At 45.7% G+C, this 19,987-nt stretch overlaps 1 protein-coding gene and 1 pseudogene across 1 annotated transcript; one reads left to right on the plus strand and one right to left on the minus strand.

Moving 5' to 3' along the window:
• Window positions 1-4,845: 4,845 nt before the first annotated feature.
• LOC119279787 lies at window positions 4,846-15,261 on the minus strand (annotated as a pseudogene).
• LOC119281831 lies at window positions 5,333-8,021 on the plus strand. Its single transcript, XM_037562252.1, has 2 exons — window positions 5,333-5,502; window positions 7,164-8,021. Exons 1-2 carry the CDS (start codon window positions 5,484-5,486, stop codon window positions 7,712-7,714), a joined length of 570 nt encoding a protein of 189 aa, XP_037418149.1. The 5' UTR covers window positions 5,333-5,483; the 3' UTR covers window positions 7,715-8,021.
• Window positions 15,262-19,987: the final 4,726 nt, after the last annotated feature.

Consider the following 19,987-nt stretch of genomic DNA (forward strand, 5'->3'; position numbering starts at 1 on the left):
AATGGGAGTAGGTCACCGCATTGTATAGCTTTACGTTAAAAGCATAACCATGATGGATCCTGAGGCGAACTCTCTTTATCTGCATATTCTCATGATCTTCAAAATGCATCTCTCCAAGACATAACGTCTTGCATGGCAGGGAATGCACTAGTAGAATTGTAGAAAGCGAAAATTACACATTGAAGAAACATAAGTCATGCTTAATTACGGAAAAAAGACTTGTCGTTGTTGCGTACCGTATGCACATCGAAGGTCTCGTCGAGCTCAATACTGAAGCGTCGACCGCCTTCCTGGTGAGGCCTGTCGCACAGACCCCAGTCATCGCCGCAGTACTTGCACTATTGGATCCTATCGTCGTTGTCAGACATTTCCTATGTTCATAATTCAAAGATTAATGTTCTGAAATTCAATATATGTACTACAAAAACTAAAATAGGACATATAGAGCAAGATGACATCAACATGGTCCTACTTCATGTTCAAAGATTGCCCAAAAGATGCTTGCATTAAAACTTACAAAAAAGACAAAATGAACTCTAATGCAAAAAAATTGTTCTTTGATTTGCAAAGGAGCTATATTCTCCCCATTTTTTTTGTACCCACAAAAATTACTCCATCTATTTGACAGTACCCACAACCCATTCCACCAAAAACATTTGGTTCCATAGTTCAAAATTTTCAAATTTCATTCAGTTCAAATTTGGACCAGATTCAAACTTCGTGGTCAAAGCCCAATTTAAATTGCTCCAAAAATTCTGAAACTTTGCGAGACTCTCTTTTGTGCATCAACATCTCAACACAAAAATTCTCAAAAATTCCTAAAATCCATAAAGCCCTCTGTGTTGTGGATTTGTCACGATAGATGTCCTAGTGTGATGACTTAGTCGTGAGGCCAACACATATTTGTGGTAGCTTGAGAGGGGTTGTTCGAGATGAGAGACGCGAGGTGGATCAACGCACAAGACAAGGATTTAGACAGCTTCAGGCCCCTGAAAACATCATCCGGTAATAGCGCTACATGATGTTTGTGGCTAGGTCTCATTATGCTCATGAGGGAGTCGCCACATAAACCAGCTCTCCTAATTGTGTCTAGCCTTAGAGATTACCTCTCCCCCTCTTGGGATGCCCTCCCCCTCCCATATAAGTTGAAGGGCGGGTTACATGTGGAGTCCTAGTAGGACTAGGACTATTCTATAACAAGCGAAATCCTAGTCTTGCCCCCTTAAGGGAAAACTCCTTATGCCTTTCCTCTTAAGCCGGCCCACCATAGCATGAGCCGGCCTTCTGGGCCTTGGGCCTTGTCATCTATTTGACCCGCCCGCCGGGTCACCAGTGAGTCGTAATGTTCAGGTGGGTTGCCTATAAACCGCCAGGTCCGGGCGGGTCGCCAGTGAGTCGCCAAGCTCCAGTCGGGTCATACATCCGGCGGGTTACACCGCGGTGTATATCCCCGACACTCTAGCATTTCATCATACACTTGATGTGCACCGTCAAAAAATTCATAAATTTCATAACTTTGCCACAACTTGCCCAAAAGATGCTTGCCACAACATTACTTTGCCACATCAAATTTGCTATATTACTTCTATAGAAACTTGAGAGAAACTTGTTCTCTCCCTAACCCAAAAATTTGACAGAAACTTGAGGGGGGAGAGTGCTCACCGAGGAGCATACGAAGGCTTGTTGAGTGACTAGTACCAGCAAACGAGGACAGCCGACAATGAGATCTGGCCGGCGACGAGGACGGGCGGCTCACGGTGGCGCGGCGATGCTCGGGGAGGCCCAGCTAGCGTCGGTGTTATAGTTTTGTTTTAGTTGATCATAACAAAATATTTTAATTGATTCTTTGTAGTTGATTATTTTTGCTATTAGAGTTTTGTAAAAGCATTTTAGTTGAAAAGGTTGAAACTTGGCATGGTATCATAATTTCACCCACATAGCATGTGCTAAAAAGTTTAGAGGGTTACGTGAAAAATTGGATGCACTTCCTGTACAAACTGGACAATCTCTTTCGAAGTATCAAAGTTTCGGACGAAAACTCATCTATTACAAAGGGTTTCATTTTTTAACTTATTTTAACTCCAGACTTTTTGTGTGTTCAGTATGCACCATTCAAAAGCACATCATCAATTTTCAACCCTTTTGTGACTTCACTTGCTATTTTCCATGCATTTAATGATTTATTTTGAGTTAAACGACCCTGAAATTGAAAAACACTACCAATGAACTTTGAAAAAGGTTGAAACTTGGCATGGTATCATAATTTCACCCACATAGCATGTGCTAAAATCTTTAGAGGGTTATGGGGAAAAGCGGATGCACTTCGTATACAAACTGGACAATCACTTTCGAAGTATTAGGGTTTCAGAGGAAAACTCATCTACTACAAAGGGATTTTATTTTTTAAAACTTATTTTAACTCCAGACTTTTTATGCATTCAATATGAACCATTCAAAGCAAATCATCAATTTTTAACCCTATTGTGACTTCATTTAATATTTTTCATGCATTTAATGATTTATTTTGAGCTAAATGGCCCTGAAATTGAAAAACACTACAAATGAACTCTGAAAAGGTTGAAACTTAGCATAGTATCATAATTTCACCCACATAGCATGTGCTAAAAGGTTTAGAGGGTGATGGGAAAAATTGGATGCACTTCGTGTACAAACTCGACAATCTCTTTCGAAGTATCAGAGTTTCGGATGAAAATTCATCTATTACAAAGGGATTTCATTTTTTAAACTTATTTTAAAAGGCACACCATCAATTTTCAACACTTCTGTGACTTTGTTTGCTATTTTTAATGCATTTAATGATTTATTTTGAGCTAAATGATCCTGAATTTGAAAATCACTACAAGTGAACTCTGAAAAGGTTAAAACTTGGCATGGCATTATAATTTCACCCACATAGCACGTGCTAAATAGTTTAGAGGGTTACGGGAAAAACTGGATGCACTTCGTGTACAAACTGGACAATTTCTTTAGGAGTATCAGGGTTTCGGACGAAAAATCATCTATTACAAAGGGATTTCATTTTTTGAACTTATTTTAACTCCAGACTTTTTGTGCGTTCATTATTTTCAGTAGCTTCTCAAATCCCTTTCCAAATACACCATTGTCTGTCTTTCATTGGAGCAATTCTAGTATATAATTAAGTATATCAAAAACCATTACAGAACATCATGAATAAAGAAGTGGCCAAATTAATACAAATTTGGAGGTCGATCTTAGACGAAGAACAGAGGAGAAAGTTTAAGTGTGGCTCGGGCATTTTATTTAACACCTCATGTGCATATATAGGCAAAAAAACACAGTAGCCCACACCTCCACCCTTCCACAGCCAAAAAACAGAGGAGGAGGGCATGGATATATATAGGCAAAACTTTAGTCCCAGTTTTTATCTAGAACCGGGACTAAATGTCTATCCTTTAGTCCCGGTTCCAGACACCAACCAGGACTAAAGGGCATCAACTCCTTTAGTCCCGGTTGGTGGTTGGAACCAGAACTAAAGGTCCCAGTCGAACCGGGACTGATGCCTGCCGAGATCCGGGTAGCGTCCTAGCCTCTCGAACTGAGACTGATGCTCCCATTAGTCCCGGTTCGTAACATGATATGGACTAATACTCTTATCTGGCCACGACCAAAGCCTTGTTTTCTACACTGGTGATGGCGTTCCGGCGGCTAGTATGGCAAGGGTGAGGCTGATGAATCCAACGCCCATCCGCCCGAGTGGTCTGAACCCTCCACATCTTTCCCGGGTTTTTTTGCATGGTAATACGTGTCTCATTTATAAGATGAAATCAAGTTACAAGGCACGTACACACCGACCTTACAGACCTGAAAATATAGGATAAATCTATGCAAAAAACCAGCGCCTATCTCCCTCCTTCGACACCACCGAAGCGACCATCAAAGGGACGGAAGACAGATCATCTCTACGCCCGAGCTCGATGCGGCTCCATCGCTGATCAACAGCTTTACGGACCTCCAAAGTCGTTTGCCAGAAGCAAAACCATTGCCGTTGAACGAATCAGACCGGGGCAACATGTCCCCGGACACGCCATCAAGCTCCAGAACTGACATCCTCGCACGACTACAACGTCGAAGGAAGAAACCAGAACTGTCAGCCTCCAACCACAAAACCAGCACAGGATACACCATCTTCCAGCTGTGACATGCGCAATCAGCAGTCTGCACGTACTCCTGGACGACCTCCCGGGCTCCATTCCGTCGTCGGAGAAAACGTCGTCGCAACGACGAAGCCCCAGAACACAAGTCCACCACGGGGAAGATGCCGCCGCCACACCATCCCCGCTTGGACACACTTCCGTCCAGATCCCTCACCGACCACAGTGTAGAACACCGCATCGGAGAAGAAACTGAAATACTTTTATTCATCGCCAGATCTGAAGAACGACGAGAAGACCAAGCTGCCGATCTACAGGACCGAACAACATACGATTGCTATCAACTCCGAGACGCCGCCGTGAAGGTCGCCGCCGGTGTGGGAGTGGAGTTGAGGCAGATTTATTTGCACATGCGTCGCTCCCACCATCACAACGGCGCCCTAAGGAGACACTAGACAAACCCTAACTACAGGCCGGCGTCGAAGCGCCGTGGTCCCCACCTCCTCGCGTGGCCGGAGTGGCCAAACGGAAGAGGCAGGGACCGGCGGCGGCCGGTGGAGTTGGCCTCAGATGCGATCGTCCACGATCGCTTTTCTCACATCCAATCCACCGTGCACGCACGTACCGTGTACGTACACGTACTCGTGGTCGTGGATATTGTGAACATTGTGAAGTGTTCGACAGTGGCCAGCAGGCGAGAAACTGATCACCATCAGTGTCCCTGGCATTTCCAGCACGAGGTAGCGATGACGGGCTTGCCCTTCCATCCAAGCACACGAGGCGCCCCTTCTCTTCGTCCACCGTGTATCCACTGCCGCCAGCGTTCTCCTCCAGCCACTTCCGTGCCTTGGCTGCCATCTTGAACGGCATGGACAGGAAGCCTGCGCGGCTCATGCGGCGTCGCCACTGGTCCGTGTTGGTTTTGATCTGACGGCTTAAACAAGCCAGTTAGATCTATTAGTCTAACAAAAAAAAGGGAAAAGATAACATTAAAGGAAAAGGCCCCACGCACCAACGTACGTGGGCTTTTTATCCCAACTGAGGCGCCCTGATCGGGGGCACCCAAACCAACTGATGGTTTAGGTCCCCTGTCGCCAGCGCTACATAAAAGGGAACGGGAGAGGGTTGGCAGCCTGCGCGATCACAATTCACGTACGGTTTCACTCCCCTCCCGATATTCTCTCATCCCATCCGATCAGGGGGAGCGCTGCAGCGACGGGAAGACCTACTCCAGCCGCCGCTGCCGTCGCCGGGCAGTGCCGGTGGCGTCCTGAGGGCATCAGGACGTTGAGGAGGACTTCTACCTCGACTACATCACCTCTGCATCAAGCCTGCACCAAGCAGGCGATCATGTCCACTGCCGTGACATGTAATGATCCCTTAAACCCTTCTCTGTTTATGTTTTAGGTGATCTAGATGCAATCTGTTCCTGCTAATGGCATCCCAGAGATGCATAATTATCCCAACAATGGTATCAGTCGCCAAGTTTGATTGCAATAGGTCCCTATATTATTGATCTGTAGATCAACATCAAGTTTAGATCAAGTCAGGTTTAGGGTTCATGATCAAAGATTGAAAGTTTTAGCCCCTGGTTAGCCCTAAGATGCATGCTACTGTCTTGATGCCCTCTGTAAATCATCATGTTTTAATTCTAATGTGCTACGGATCAGTACTGCCACCTACGTTCATCAATTCTAATTAATCTAAGTTAAGATTTAATGCTCATGGTTATGTCACGGTTAATTAGAATCAATCATGTTTAAGTACTGGTTCCGGGTTTTTTTTTGATAAACAAATAAGAAGGTAGAGGGATCAACAGTAGCAAACCCCCCATGTTGAAGAACCCTAGATAAATCCCCAATTTCGGTAGAACCCTAATTTTTTCAATTAGGCATGTTTTTTCACCAATTAAGCACTGATGAATACGATTTTTGGGGAGAATGAGGAGAATCCTCACCTAATGCGCCGCGTAGCCGCCTCTTCCCTTCGGGGCCCGCACTGCGTCCACCACGGTGCGAGGGCGGAGACGCCGTGACGCCGCCGTCCTCGGGACGACGCGCGGAAAGAACTTGAGCTGCCGCCGCGGCTAGAATGGACGCGCACCTGTGTGGCCGACGCCGCGCGGGTCGCCATCGCCCTTCATGCCACGGTGGCCGGTGTGCCCATCCTCCCTCCCTTGATGCGCCATGAGCACTGCCGCCGGGGCCACGTTCGACGGGGGAGCGCGCGGGATTCATCCTGCTGCACGCTCCTCCGGCGAGCGCAGCCGCCGCGCCGCCATGGCCGACGCGCCTCAGGCCGCCGTCGAATGCCGTCGCCGCTCACGAGCGAGAAATGTGGGGGGGAGGAGAAAGTGACTAGGGTTACCGGTCGGCACTTTTGTTCAGGATCCAAGCCGCGCTGGCCGTCTGATTCGATCGAGCGGCTCTCAGCGACGCGGAGCACCGGCTCGGGCCTTCGGGCATTAATGGGCCATTTTCGGTCACGGGCTTCGGCCCAGGTTGCCTTTGCCCAGCGCGTTTTTTTTTCCTCTTAACGTTTTTCGCTGCTGGGCTGGGCCGTTTTACTTGTAGCTGTGAGGTATTTTGGGCCAAAATCACTGTCGCGATTTTCTGTTTTTCCAGTGCGTTTAAGTTAATAAATATTATGATTTGCACTGCTTAAACCAGAAAATGCGTAAAAAATGTAATAAACACATTATTATTCTGGGTAAAATTGAACCAACGAGATATTTTATTCATGATTTATTATGTGTTTTTGGATGATGAAGTTTTTTTAGACATCAAATAATGATAATGTTTTTTTATGTTGATGTTTAAATTGAGAATGAAATGACTCTAATTTTAATTCGGACCAACGTTGTTTTATTATTATGAGTCATCCCCTATGATATTTTAATTCCATGTTTTTTTTTCTGCCCAACGGTGTTTTGACATGGAGTTGAAATTAAATACTTGGCATGTTTGTTTATTTACCAACGTAAATTTATAATCATGCAACTTTACTTATGAACTTTTATGATGATTTCAGCTTCCGCTCCATTCCGGTCCGACACGATCGAACCACTTACGGGGAGTAACTTCCCTCGTTGGAAGTCCCAAGTCGAATTATGTTTGGGTTGTAATGAATTTGACTATGCCTTGAGGGAAGAAAAACCTGTGGCACCTGTGGCAGGTGTCACAGGGTATGCAGAACTCAAGAAGGAGTATGATGTTAAGATGGAAAAGTGGAATAAGTCCAACCATATTGCGCTTCTCATCATGAAAGCGACAATATCGCCGGACATTTCTGAAGCACTCCCTAAGAAAGATACTGCTAAAGATTTCCTCACTGAAATGGAGGAGCAATTTAAAGGCTCCGACAAAGTGTATGCTCATGAGCTTTTTGCTAAACTTCTTCAGAAATACACTATTGACGGAAATGTTAGGCAGCACATATTGAGGGTGGTAAATGCTTTCACCAAGCTTAAGGCTTTGGAGTGTTCTTTAAGTGAAGCCCTTCTTGTCATAATTATTCTTGAGTCTCTTCCTGAAGAGTTTGAACAATTTAAGGTCAACTATAACTCTCTAAAGGAAAAATGACCACTCTCTGAGATGACCGCAAGGATCGTCCAGGAGGAAGAAAGGATCATGAGGCAGAAAAAAGACCATGTCTTTCATGTTGGCTCTAACAAGAGAAAGCATGACGGACAAGGTTTCCCTAAGCCTCAGAAAAGGCAAGTCAAGAAAGAAGGCACTAAGCCATTCAACCCTAAGGCATTCAAGGGTAAAGAAGCCGGTGGTTCTTCTTCTGCTCCTAGCAGCTCCACTGCTGGAGAAAATGCTTGTAACTTCTGCAAAGAAGAGGGACACTATCAAAGGGACTGCCCAGGCTTTCTAAAATGGATGAACAAAAAAGGTATTGATGAAATTACTTTTGTAGATGAATCACTTTATGTTGATTTTTCAATAAAGTCATGGTGGATTGATTCAGGGGCAACCAGTCACGTTGCTAACTCTATGCAGGGATTCGATACGATCCAAACCGTAAGAGGAGGAACAAGAAAGCTTAAGGTTGCGAACGGAGTTGAGGCCGATGTTGAAGCTGTGGGATCTCTCACGTTGGAGCTACACACTGGCCACACTCTTAGATTGAATAATGTTATTTATGTGCCTACCTTAAGTAGGAATTTGATTTCAGTTTCTCGTTTAGATGATGATATGTATGAGTGCCATTTTGGCAAGAAACAATTTGCTTTGATCAAATGTAATAAGAATGTAGGCATCGGTGTTAGACGAGGCCAACTATACATGTTATCTCTTCATAATGATTCAATTATGCATGTGAGTGATGAAATTAATGTTGAGAAGAAATGGAAAGGAGTAAGTAATTCTTCGAAATTGTGGCATTGTCGTTTGGGCCACATTTCGAGGGGGAGAATGGAACGCTTAGTTAAAAATGAAATACTCCTCCCATTAGACTTCTCAGATGCAGACAAATGTGTCGACTGCATTAAAGGAAAATTTGCAAAAACAATTAAGAAAGGAGCAGTTAGAGCCACAAGGGTTTTAGAATTAATTCACACCGACATATGTGGACCCCTTAATATTAAGTCTATAGATGGTTTTGATTCGTTCATTACATTCACAGATGACTTTTCCCGCTATGGGTATATTTATCCCATACGTGACCGATCGGAAGCTTTGGAGAAATTCAAAGTCTATAAAGCGGAGGTTGAAAATCAACTGAACGCAAAAATCAAAGTTGTACGGTCTGATCGCGGGGGAGAGTATTATGGTAGGCATGCTCCTTATGGGCAGATTCCTGGACCTTTTGCCAAGTTCTTATCTGAAAATGGAATCATTGCTCAGTACTCAATGCCTGGTGAACCACAACAAAATGGTGTGGCCGAGCGCCGCAACCGCACCCTTATGGATATGGTGCGAAGCATGCTTAGTCACTCGAGTTTACCAGTAAGCCTTTGGATAGAGGCATTAAAGACAGCTGCACACATACTAAATCTTGCTCCAACTAAGTCAGCACCTAACACACCTTACGAGACGTGGGCGGGAAAGAAACCGAGCTTGAATTACTTACGGGTGTGGGGTTGCCCTGCTGAAGCTAAAGTTTTCAATCCACAACTTAAGAAATTGGATCCAAAAACAGTTAGCTGTTTCTTCGTAGGATACCCTCATAGGGGAAAGGGATATCGTTTTTATTGTCCAAATCGCACCACCAAGTTTGTGGAGACTAGACAAGCGGTATTTTTTGAGGATAATGAGATCACAAATTTAAGGGAGATCGATCTTGAGGAGAAGCGGGTTTGTGTACCATCCCCGACTATCCAAGAGATTGTTTTTCCAATACGAAGAAATGTGACATCTGATGATCCTGAATCTCACGGTTCAGTCTCTCAGTCGAATGGTGATCCAGAAACTAATAATGAGAATCCAAACACAAATGAGGATCTCCGAGAAAATAATAAAAATGATGATGTTCCACCACCACCTCCGCCCATGGGTAGACCACGGCGTGAGAGGAAGAAAGCCATATCAGATGATTATATCACCTTTTTGATGGAGGACATGAATGATATGGGAAAGGTGGAGGATCCAACCTCATATAAGGAAGCCATTAAAAGCGAAAATTCGTCCAAATGGTTGGTTGCCATGGAAGACGAGTTGAAATCTATGGGCTCAAATGATGTATGGGACTTAGTAGAAGTTCCCGATGGAGCTAAGAAAGTAGGCTGCAAGTGGGTCTACAAAACCAAGTATGATTCCAAAGGGAATGTCGAACGGTTCAAGGCAAGGCTAGTGGCAAAAGGATATACACAGAGAGAAGGCATTGATTATAAACAAACTTTCTCTCCTGTGTCAACCAAGGATTCTTTCAGAATCATAATGGCATTAGTAGCTCATTACGACCTGGAACTACACCAAATGGATGTTAAAACGGCATTTCTAAATGGTGACTTAAAAGAAGATGTCTACATGGCTCAACCAGAAGGCTTTGTTGTGGAAGGAAAGGAACATTTAGCATGTCGTCTAAAGAAATCAATTTATGGCTTGAAGCAAGCTTCAAGAGAGTGGTACCTCAAGTTTGATAAAATTATCAAAACTTTTGGTTTCACCGAAAATGTTGTGGACAACTGCATATACATTAAGTTTAAAGGCAGTAGGTTCACATTTTTAGTCCTATACGTTGATGACATATTGTTGGCATGTAGCGATAAGGATATGCTGCATGAGACCAAGAATTTTCTGTCATCCAGTTTTGATATGAAAGATCATGGTGAAGCCTCGTATGTCCTCGGCATCGAGATTCATCGAGATAGGTCCAGAGGAACGTTAGGACTATCTCAAAAGGCATACTTTGAGATAGTACTGAAAAAATTCAATATGCATAAGTGCTCACCCTCACCTGCTCCTATAGTTAAGGGCGATAAGTTTGGGACATTTCAATGTCCGAGGAACCAATGTGAAACTGATCAGATGAAGTCGGTTCCTTATGCTTCAGCTGTTGGAAGCATCATGTATGCTCAAGTGTGTACATGCCCAGACTTATGTTTTGTAACCGGGGTGCTTGGCAGATACCAATCAAATCCAGGACCGGACCACTGGAAGGCCGCAAAGAAAGTCTTGCGTTATATGCAAGGAACTAAGGACTTCATGCTTACATATAAAAGAACTGATAACCTAGAAATTGTTGGTTATTCAGACTCTGATTTTGCCGGGTGTGTGGATAGTATGAGATCCACGTCAGGTTATATATTCACACTCGCGGGAGGAGCTATATCGTGGAAAAGCTCCAAACAAACGTTAACTGTTGGATCTACGATGCAAGCAGAATTTGTAGCATGTTATGAGGCCACCGGGCAGGCTGTATGGCTAAAGAATTTTATACCCGGACTTAAAGTGGTTGACAGCATATCTAAACCAATTTTATTGTACTGCGATAATGAACCAGCAGTTTTCTATACGAGTAACAACAGGTCAAGTAATGCTGCCAGACACATTGACATAAAGTATCGTGTTGTGAAAGATAGAATCCAGGATCAAACAGTTGATGTTAAACATATAAGAACGAAGCATATGCTTGCGGATCCGCTAACAAAAGGCTTACCACCCAGTATCTTTCGTGAGCATGTTGCCGGCATGGGACTACTGGAGGCCTGATGATTCTGGAATAAGAGGACCATTAAAATAAACCACTCCCCAATTAGTAAAATGTTTTCCATTTCAAAATAGGCGGGTGTACTATAAGTGTTGAGGTTCTATAGCGTTTTGAGCTGTTGTAACACCTCACTTTGGTACATCATTCCTATGTAGAATGGGCGAATGAAGTTAAGCCTAACGATCAAGGGGGAGAATGTTGGTTTTGATCTGACGGCTTAAACAAGCCAGTTAGATCTATTAGTCTAACAAAAAAAGGGGAAAAGATAACGTTAAAGGAAAAGGCCCCACGCACCAACGTACGTGGGCTTTTTATCCCAACTGAGGCGCCCTGATCGGGGGCACCCAAACCAACTGATGGTTTAGGTCCCCTGTCGCCAGCGCTACATAAAAGGAAACGGGAGAGGGTTGGCAGCCTGCGCGATCACAATTCACGTACGGTTTCACTCTCCTCCCGATATTCTCTCATCCCATCCGATCAGGGGGAGCGCTGCAGCGACGGGAAGACCTACTCCAGCCGCCGCTGCCGTCGCCGGGCAGTGCCGGTGGCGTCCTGAGGGCATCAGGACGTTGAGGAGGACTTCTACCTCGACTACATCACCTCTGCATCAAGCCTGCACCAAGCAGGCGATCATGTCCACTGCCGTGACACGTAATGATTCCCTAAACCCTTCTCTGTTTATGTTTTAGGTGATCTAGATGCAATCTGTTCCTGCTAATGGCATCCCAGAGATGCATAATTATCCCAACAGTCCGCGCGCTCGTTCCGCTCGACGCGCGCCACGCCCTCGCATCCTACCACGTTGTGGATCTCGGCGCCGAAGTGGAATTGCTCCACGCGAGCGTGCCGGACGTCATAGCGCGGGAGCGCCATGTCGAGGGCGTAGAACAACGCGGCGTAGTTGTGGCCGGCGCCCTGCTCCACGATGACGAACGCTTTCGGCGAGAGCTCGCGGATAGTCTGCAGGACGAAGACGAGAGCGCCGCGGGTCTCCTTCACCACACAGCAAATAGTTTGTGTGCGCATTGCATGCTGGCCACATAGTGTGGCCGTTGAGATGTTGTGCAAGTGTTGGATGTACGTGCATGTAGCTAGATTAGTTAGTGCATGGCTTAGTTGGTTAAGGCATCTCCAACCCGGGCCCTCAACCTGTACCCATCTGTCTAGATTGCACGCTTCTGATGTGTTTTGTCATCCAACGCACTTCTGTGGTTTAGATGTCATTTTTCGTGCAAACTAGAAGAGCTTTGCGGACATCCGGACCACTGCCACGCACGCCTCCGAAAACCCTGGCCCACCCAAAAACCTCTCCGGCTCTCGTGCCCTTTCCCGCCCGAAGCGGTCAGCGCCGCTTCAGAGCGTTAGCACCGCATTCATGTCGGTCCAGAGCGAACGAGACCTCTCATCGAAGCCGGTATTGAAGTAGCGCGCCGACTGGCAGCGCTGCCCACGTTGCTTCCCGGTGTACGCGCCTTCTACGTGTTCAAACGAAAGTCTGTCCATCTGCCTTCCTTTATTAATCATGTGCAGTTGCCGAGAAACCTGCTCCAGCGCCACCCATCCGTCCATCTGCGCCCATCATTAACCACCTCACGGCCTTGCCTGCTCGTCCGCCCGCTATTTAAACGTCAGAGCCGACAACAGTCGCATCTGACATCCTTTGATCCATATCTCCTCTCGGCACCACACCCGCCATGGCCTCCTCAAGTTCCAAAGCTATGTGAGACAACCTCTCATCCAAACAAAAGAAGGAGATCGCTGCCATTGCGGCTGCCTAACAGGTCGGTAGACGGACGAGCTCTCCGGTGGCCATTGTCGTAGATGAACCAATGGACGAGCCGGTGCCACCGTCCTCGCCGGCCCATGCTAGCATCACCCTGGGCAAGGCACAGGCTCACTACACCGACATGGTGTTGGAAGAGCAGGAGGCCGCGTTCCGGCAGGCGCAGGCCAACTTGGCCTACAACTCCGCCTCCTCGATGAGCACCGGCGCACGGAGGAGCAACTCGTCGCCACCACGGCGACGAAGCTGACACGTCTACGAGCACCGCCGGCGTGGAGAAAGAATCGAGAATGGGAGGCTGCCGGTGCTCGGGTCCCACGAAGGCCACCACTCCTCCCCTCCTGTTAAAGCTACGCTTGGGGGGCTCATCATCGTCGACCGATTAGCCGCTTGCAGCCTGCGGAGGGGAACTTTAGTTTTTTGGGCTCATGGTCGACTGGCGATCATTTAGACTAGGTTTAGATGAAAACCATCCAAGTTTCTTTGAAATTCATCCGATTTGTTTAAATTTGTATCAAATTTGTTTATTTCCATTAAAATCAATTTAATATCTCTAGGCAATTACAGTTATGGTTGGATTGTCGGCTAGGGTATCAATGTCTGCAGACTGGTCTTCATCGATCCATGTCCTATTTGAGGGTCAGCGTTGGAGATGCTCTTGGTGATGGGTGTGTGCCTGTGTGGTTGTGGTGGTTACTGCATGAGTAGCACAAAAATCTGGATAAGCTGCCTGCGTGCGTGTGTGATACTTAAGGTGTTGTATAAGCATGTTTTATTTGACAAGAAAGATAATAGTGAAAGAAAAGGTCCGGCTGTGAGAGGCAGCCGGCCACCAAAATCTTTGTCCTACTTGTTCGTGAGTGCTACGGTAGAAGAGAGGAAGAAGAAGCGGAGCCGAGGAGCCGCTCCAACATCTCTCGAAGGCTTCGATCTGTTTGCCACGAAGTGCGCAAAGGCAGGTACGGGCACAGCTGGTATGGCACTTCGAGCGCCACGTCGAGGCACGACGACCGCGGCAGGCCGATTTTGGTGTTTTGACCCTTTTTGAAAAATTTAGCCAGATCCAACCCTAGTTAAAAGAAAAATCATGATATGGCCCTTTTTTCTATCCATGATCGTTGCAGTAGGATAACACTACCTACCGCCATGGTTAATAGCATAGGATTTAACTGCGTCGTCACAATCATTTAACATGAAAAATACCTTACCGACAGAATTTTTGATGACAGGCTATTATACCCTACTTGCCATAGTCCTCGACTATAGGGTCTTGAATGCAGTCAACATTGCCGAATTGATTGGACACCGGCCGGCTACATGGATGATGATCCATTCATGCATGCATGCATGACTGGTAAGCACATTGCTGCTTCATGCGTACCTGCCAGTGTGCGAGTTAATTTCGGTGGGTCTGCCGGTCTAAGTTAACTGAATATATTACTCGGCTGAATGCAGACATGTTGATGCGAGTAGCTAGCTAGCTCGGCCGCACGTTGATGCGAGTTGCTAGCTAGCTTGTGTGCATGCTATGGAGAGGCAGACACGCATGTACATCAGCGCTAGCTTGCTCCGCTGCATGCAATAGACAGTGCGGTGCAGTAGGGAGACCCTACCGCCAAAGATAGTGGTGAATGCTTATAATAAGCTACCGGCAAAATCTCTGACAGTAGGGTATTTTTCACATCAAACAGTTGTGATTGCGTAAGTAAACCTTACCGTCAGAGACTATGGCGGTAGGTATTGTTATCCTACTGTCAGAGACTATGACGGTGGAAAAATAGTCACATCTAAAAAAAATACAAACCAGGGTCAAATATGGTTGAACTTTCCTAAAAGGGTCAAGACACTAAAATCGGTCACCGTAGGACGCAGAACACCATCCTCGCCAGGCCCAATGCCGACGGGTGAGCCAGGGCCAGCTGGTCTGCCAGGCCCTGCACGAAGCAGGACGCAATGCGCTGGAACACGGTGCCGTGAACGGGTGCGCTGACCTGCACATTCCGCAGTCGCGCCGCCTTCCTACGCACGGTCGCGGCATGACACCGCCTCGGCACAGGTGACTAGCAGCTGCACAAGCCGCATGCCATTAACTCCGCTGCTACCACCACTGCCCTGGACGTCGCCCACAGCGACCACCGCCTCACCTTGTTCCTCAAACCCGCCACTGCCGACCGGCGATGACTGCTCCATGAGCTTTGCTACACCTACATAAAATAGTTACAAATAGTTGGCAAGTCTTGAGTTGCGGGAAGGGGGACCCACCTGAAATTTGAGGGGAGAGATTGATAAGAGCAAGACTAAGACAAATTTGGTAAGTTGCTCCCTCTATTTCTAAATGTAGTGCGCATAGAATTCCTTAGAAGTCAAACATTGTATAGTTTGACCAAGTTTAATGAGAGAAGTATCAACAAAAATAATACCAAATAAATAAAATATAAATATATGTTTAGTGAAGCATCTAATGACATTTACTTCTTATTATAGATGTAGATATTTGTCCACTATAAATGTAGTCGAAGTAGGAGGAGTTTGACTTCTAAAATTTCCTATGGGCACTACATTTAGGAATAGAGGGAGTAGTTACGTAGGTGTAGGATTTTCGCTGCTCCATTGTACCAGAAATTTAGGCTTTTTAACCTATACTTTTTTTAGAGATAATAGACATATGTCAAGTGAACATTCACCAATAGTTTAGGTTTTTTAGCCTATGCAATTTTTTGTGGCATGGTATGATGCTAGACATGGTATCACAAGATAGTTTACTGGGTACATATGTGATGCGCTATAGCGCTAGAGAGGTCCTTATGCATGATGCATGGACGGAAAAGTTGTTGCCGAGGAATATCATGATGTAAGAAATATATGTGGATGAATTGTTGCTCTATTTGGCAAACTAGATAATAGTTCAACTATATGAAGCGCTTTGTAACTTAGTGCCAAAAATAGTATTTCAAAATCTCAAAAATATCCAAAAACATTTCATGTACTATATCTTTCATTTGTGATATAATGTATAACATCCTTTGTAGCTTAAAATTCACGTACATCCTTATTAAAATTCTAATATATTTACAATAAATCTACATTTACAAGTGGAAATAAATAAGATTTTTTAACTAAAAAAAGGCTCCGTATAGCCCACAGGCATAATGCCACTATCTATCTTCAAATAGTCTGGTTACATCAAGATGCGTGTATGGTTAAGTCCAGTCAAAATTAAGATGCATAACTAATTGGAAGTGAGTGTACAAATCCTATATACTTCTACAGGGCAAAATGGGAGGCACGTTAGTTTAAAACTCTCAAAAGAGAATTAGCAACAAATGATTCCATTGGAAACAAAAATGAACATGTTGCAGGAGGATGCTTTGTGATTCTGTATGTTGGAGACTTAGTTTAGGTTGTTGAATCGTGATGCATTGGACTCACCGCTTGAAGAGCAAGCGACCGTTCATTCCATAAATCTCATGTGATTATTTTCAGCCGTTTGATTTAGATCCGACGGTGTATCTATCTTCTTCACCATGTCTTCTTATTCGGAAAAAAAATAGTTGCATGAGGAATAGCAAATGCGTTTTACAATATACCAGAATAGCTATGGAGAAATTAACTAGATCAGTTTGACAAACTAATAGTAATTTAAGACTCTTCGATTCACATGATTCCAGAAACATGAAAATAGGAAAAATCCACAGTTAAAATGCCATGCTAATTTGAAGCTTGCTGGATTTTGACGATGCTAAATTTGTATGATTTTTTTTGAGGGAAACAACAGGACTCTGCGGCGTATTTTTATTAATTTTGTATGAATTATAGTGTAAAAGAATTAAAAAAACAAATACTCCCTCCATCCCAAAATAAGTGACTCAACTTTGTACTAACTTTGGTGCAAAATTAGTACAAAATTGAGTCACATATTTTGGTTCGGAGTGAGTAGGATTTAAGCCTGTGGATCAAATGACTTGTATAGGATCCAAAAAAAGAGTTATATGGGAAATTTTCTAAGGATTCAAATCCTAAAAGAACAGCTACACTCCATAAGAAAGTGCAACTCTGCAAGGTGCCCCACCGATGACCGTGGCAAGGGCATCTCCAACACTAACCCGTAAATTTGCTTCGACATCCTTCCATGAATAGGGAGGGTCAGTTCGGGGACACGGATGCGGGAGGCGGTCATCCAACGCTGCCGCATAGATTTCAAGCCGGGTTTTAACCGGACGAAATTCATGTAAACGCGACAGATTTCAACGAAGTCCAAATAGAAAATATCATAAATTATTTATACATAGCATGCAAATAAGTCTAGTACAACAATAACTCAAATTAAGATTAATCGGATATTCAACAAGGCTTTTTATTGATGATCATGTTGTCACACACATACTGCCCCTTGAGTTTCATCCAACAATGTGCGTGCGTGAATAGTATGCCCTCTGTCATGTGGTACATCACGGCAGCGCGTACGGGCTACATAATGTGTAGAGCAACAATGTGTGAATGAATAATTCAATCAACAAGTTGAGCAAGAAGAAGCAAAACTTACGATCTCCAGCATATCAACCGCGGCACAAAACTTGATGACGCTGGTCTAGATGGCATACCATCGATACGATAATAACCTTATATTGCGATCATGGATGATGTGCATGTTGTAGGACGCAATGTGTTTTCGCGTGTGAAACGAATCATGCACTCACTGCCAGAAGGGCCCCCCCTCTGCTCCTGCCTATCAAATCCATGGATACGGCCAACCACGCATCGCACAACAACTCATCATCCATAATCGAGTGCCCCGCCATCCTTCGTAGTGTTGAAAATGACATGGCATTCGAAAATAAGCTCAATTGCATTTGACCGAACACCTACTAAGCGTGGTGACCGCCATGGACGACACTGACAGAGGGGAGTGTACCTGCCTACGACAGGTTCTGGGTGGACGACGCCGTCGTAAAAGGCAAGCGGACGCGTCGGTGCTGGTTGCGGATGTCCCGGAATGCATGTGTGCCGGCCGGAGAGATACAGTGACGGCGGCGGCGGCGGAGGGTGCGGATGCAAAAACAAAAGGGAGAATGGCTGATTGGAAGAGAATTGGACCCGGAGGGGGGTTTAGTGGACAAGGGGTATCGGGGTTCTATCGTGGCTACTGTCCGGACTCAGAACACGTTCTTACCGCGCGATCTTAATGTATGCAAACGATTTGAAGGTTAACGTTGCAGATGCCCTAAGATGCAAACAAAAACAGGTGGCCTTGGGATTTTTTAGTGGGGCTTTGCTTGGCTGGAGAGGAAGATGGCAAAGCATAGCTTGCACTATATGTCTGGAAAATTGGCGCGGAATGAGACAGCTGAATTAGTCGTTTCGTTACGACCGAAGCTATCACATGCATCCATCTCTAGTCTGCCTTTTCGTCAGTTTATCACAAAATCAAGGCATCTAATTATCCCCTGCGCCCATGCATGCATCTAGCCAAGGATATTACATGCATCACAGCATCGGTGCACATGACTGTTTCTTGATCGACAGGGCTAAAGTAGCTGCGTGCCTACCTAGCTCCGGGAAGAGGAGATTAAACTAGCCAAGGATATTTGGGTGTTTTCCGCGAAACGTCACCAGGGACGCCATGTCCATTCGTCTGCATGCACAGGGAGTGCACACAACAGCACGGCCACACGCTCCTCGTTAACCTTTTTTAGTTGCCCTCGTTCTGCCTCGTCTACCGACAATGATATCGTAGGTTTGCAGCTGTAGGCCCGATGATTGGCAAGCTAGCAGTCCGTCGATGTAAACCAGATCGATCAGGTTGGTGCGCATGTAGTAAAATGTTACGGCCCCGGCTTCCTCTGGCCCAACCACTACTGCAGTACCCGTTGGGCTGGAATCGCTATCCCCTACCAGTCATTGAGGAACTCTTGGACGAGTTGGCAGGCTCACGGCTGTTTACAAGTTTGGACCTGCGAGCGGGCTACCATCAGATTCGTATGAGGCCTAAGGATGAGCACAAAACGGCATTCAAGACGCACCATGGTCATTTTGAATTCAAGGTCATGCTCTATGGTGTTACGGTCTACGTTTCAAGGCGGCATGAACATTGTCCTATCGCCACTGCTTCGCAAGGGCGTCCTTGTTTTCATTGACGACATCTTGATACATAGGTAAGACGAGGACTCACATCTCAGCCTACTCCAGCAAGTCTTCCAACTCTTGAAAAAACACAATCCGAAGGTCGAGCTTAGCAAGTGCTCTTTCGCGCAGCCGAAATTGGTCTACTTGGGCCATGAAATCAGTGGGGAAGGTGTCCGCACAGACCACAAGAACATCCTGGCCGTTCAGCAATGGCCGGTGCCCAGCAACATCAAAGAAGTGCGTGGATTCTTAGGCCTGGCGGGGTACTACCGCAAGTTTGTTCGAGGATTCGTGATCATCAGTCGTCCCCTCACAGACTTACTCAAAAAAGGTGTCGTGTTTCGCTGGACAGACCTCGAGGACGGCGCTTTCCGTGCCCTTCAGCAGGCACTGGTTACGGCGCCGGTGCTGGCATTACCCAACTTCACAAAAACCTTCGAGCTGGGAACTGACGCATCGGATCAAGGCATTGGCGCAGTACTTTCCCGGGATAAGCACCCGATCGGGTACTTAAGCCGTGCATTGGGGCCACGCAACCGACTGCTGAGCACGTATGAAAAGGAAGGCTTGGCGATCCTGATGGCAGTTGATCACTGGCGAACATACCTCCAGAATGATGAGTTTATTGTGCATACAGACCAACAGAGCCTCATTCACCTTGAAGATCAGCGCTTGGCTACTCAGTGGCAGCAGAAGATATTGGCTAAACTGTTGGGCCGCGCTACCGCATTGTGTACAAAAAAGGGACAGACAACCGCGCTGTAGACGCCCTTTCGCGCGTACCAGGATCCCC

This window comes from Triticum dicoccoides, chromosome 3B (assembly GCF_002162155.2).
Source record: "Triticum dicoccoides isolate Atlit2015 ecotype Zavitan chromosome 3B, WEW_v2.0, whole genome shotgun sequence".
NCBI lineage: Eukaryota > Viridiplantae > Streptophyta > Magnoliopsida > Poales > Poaceae > Triticum > Triticum dicoccoides.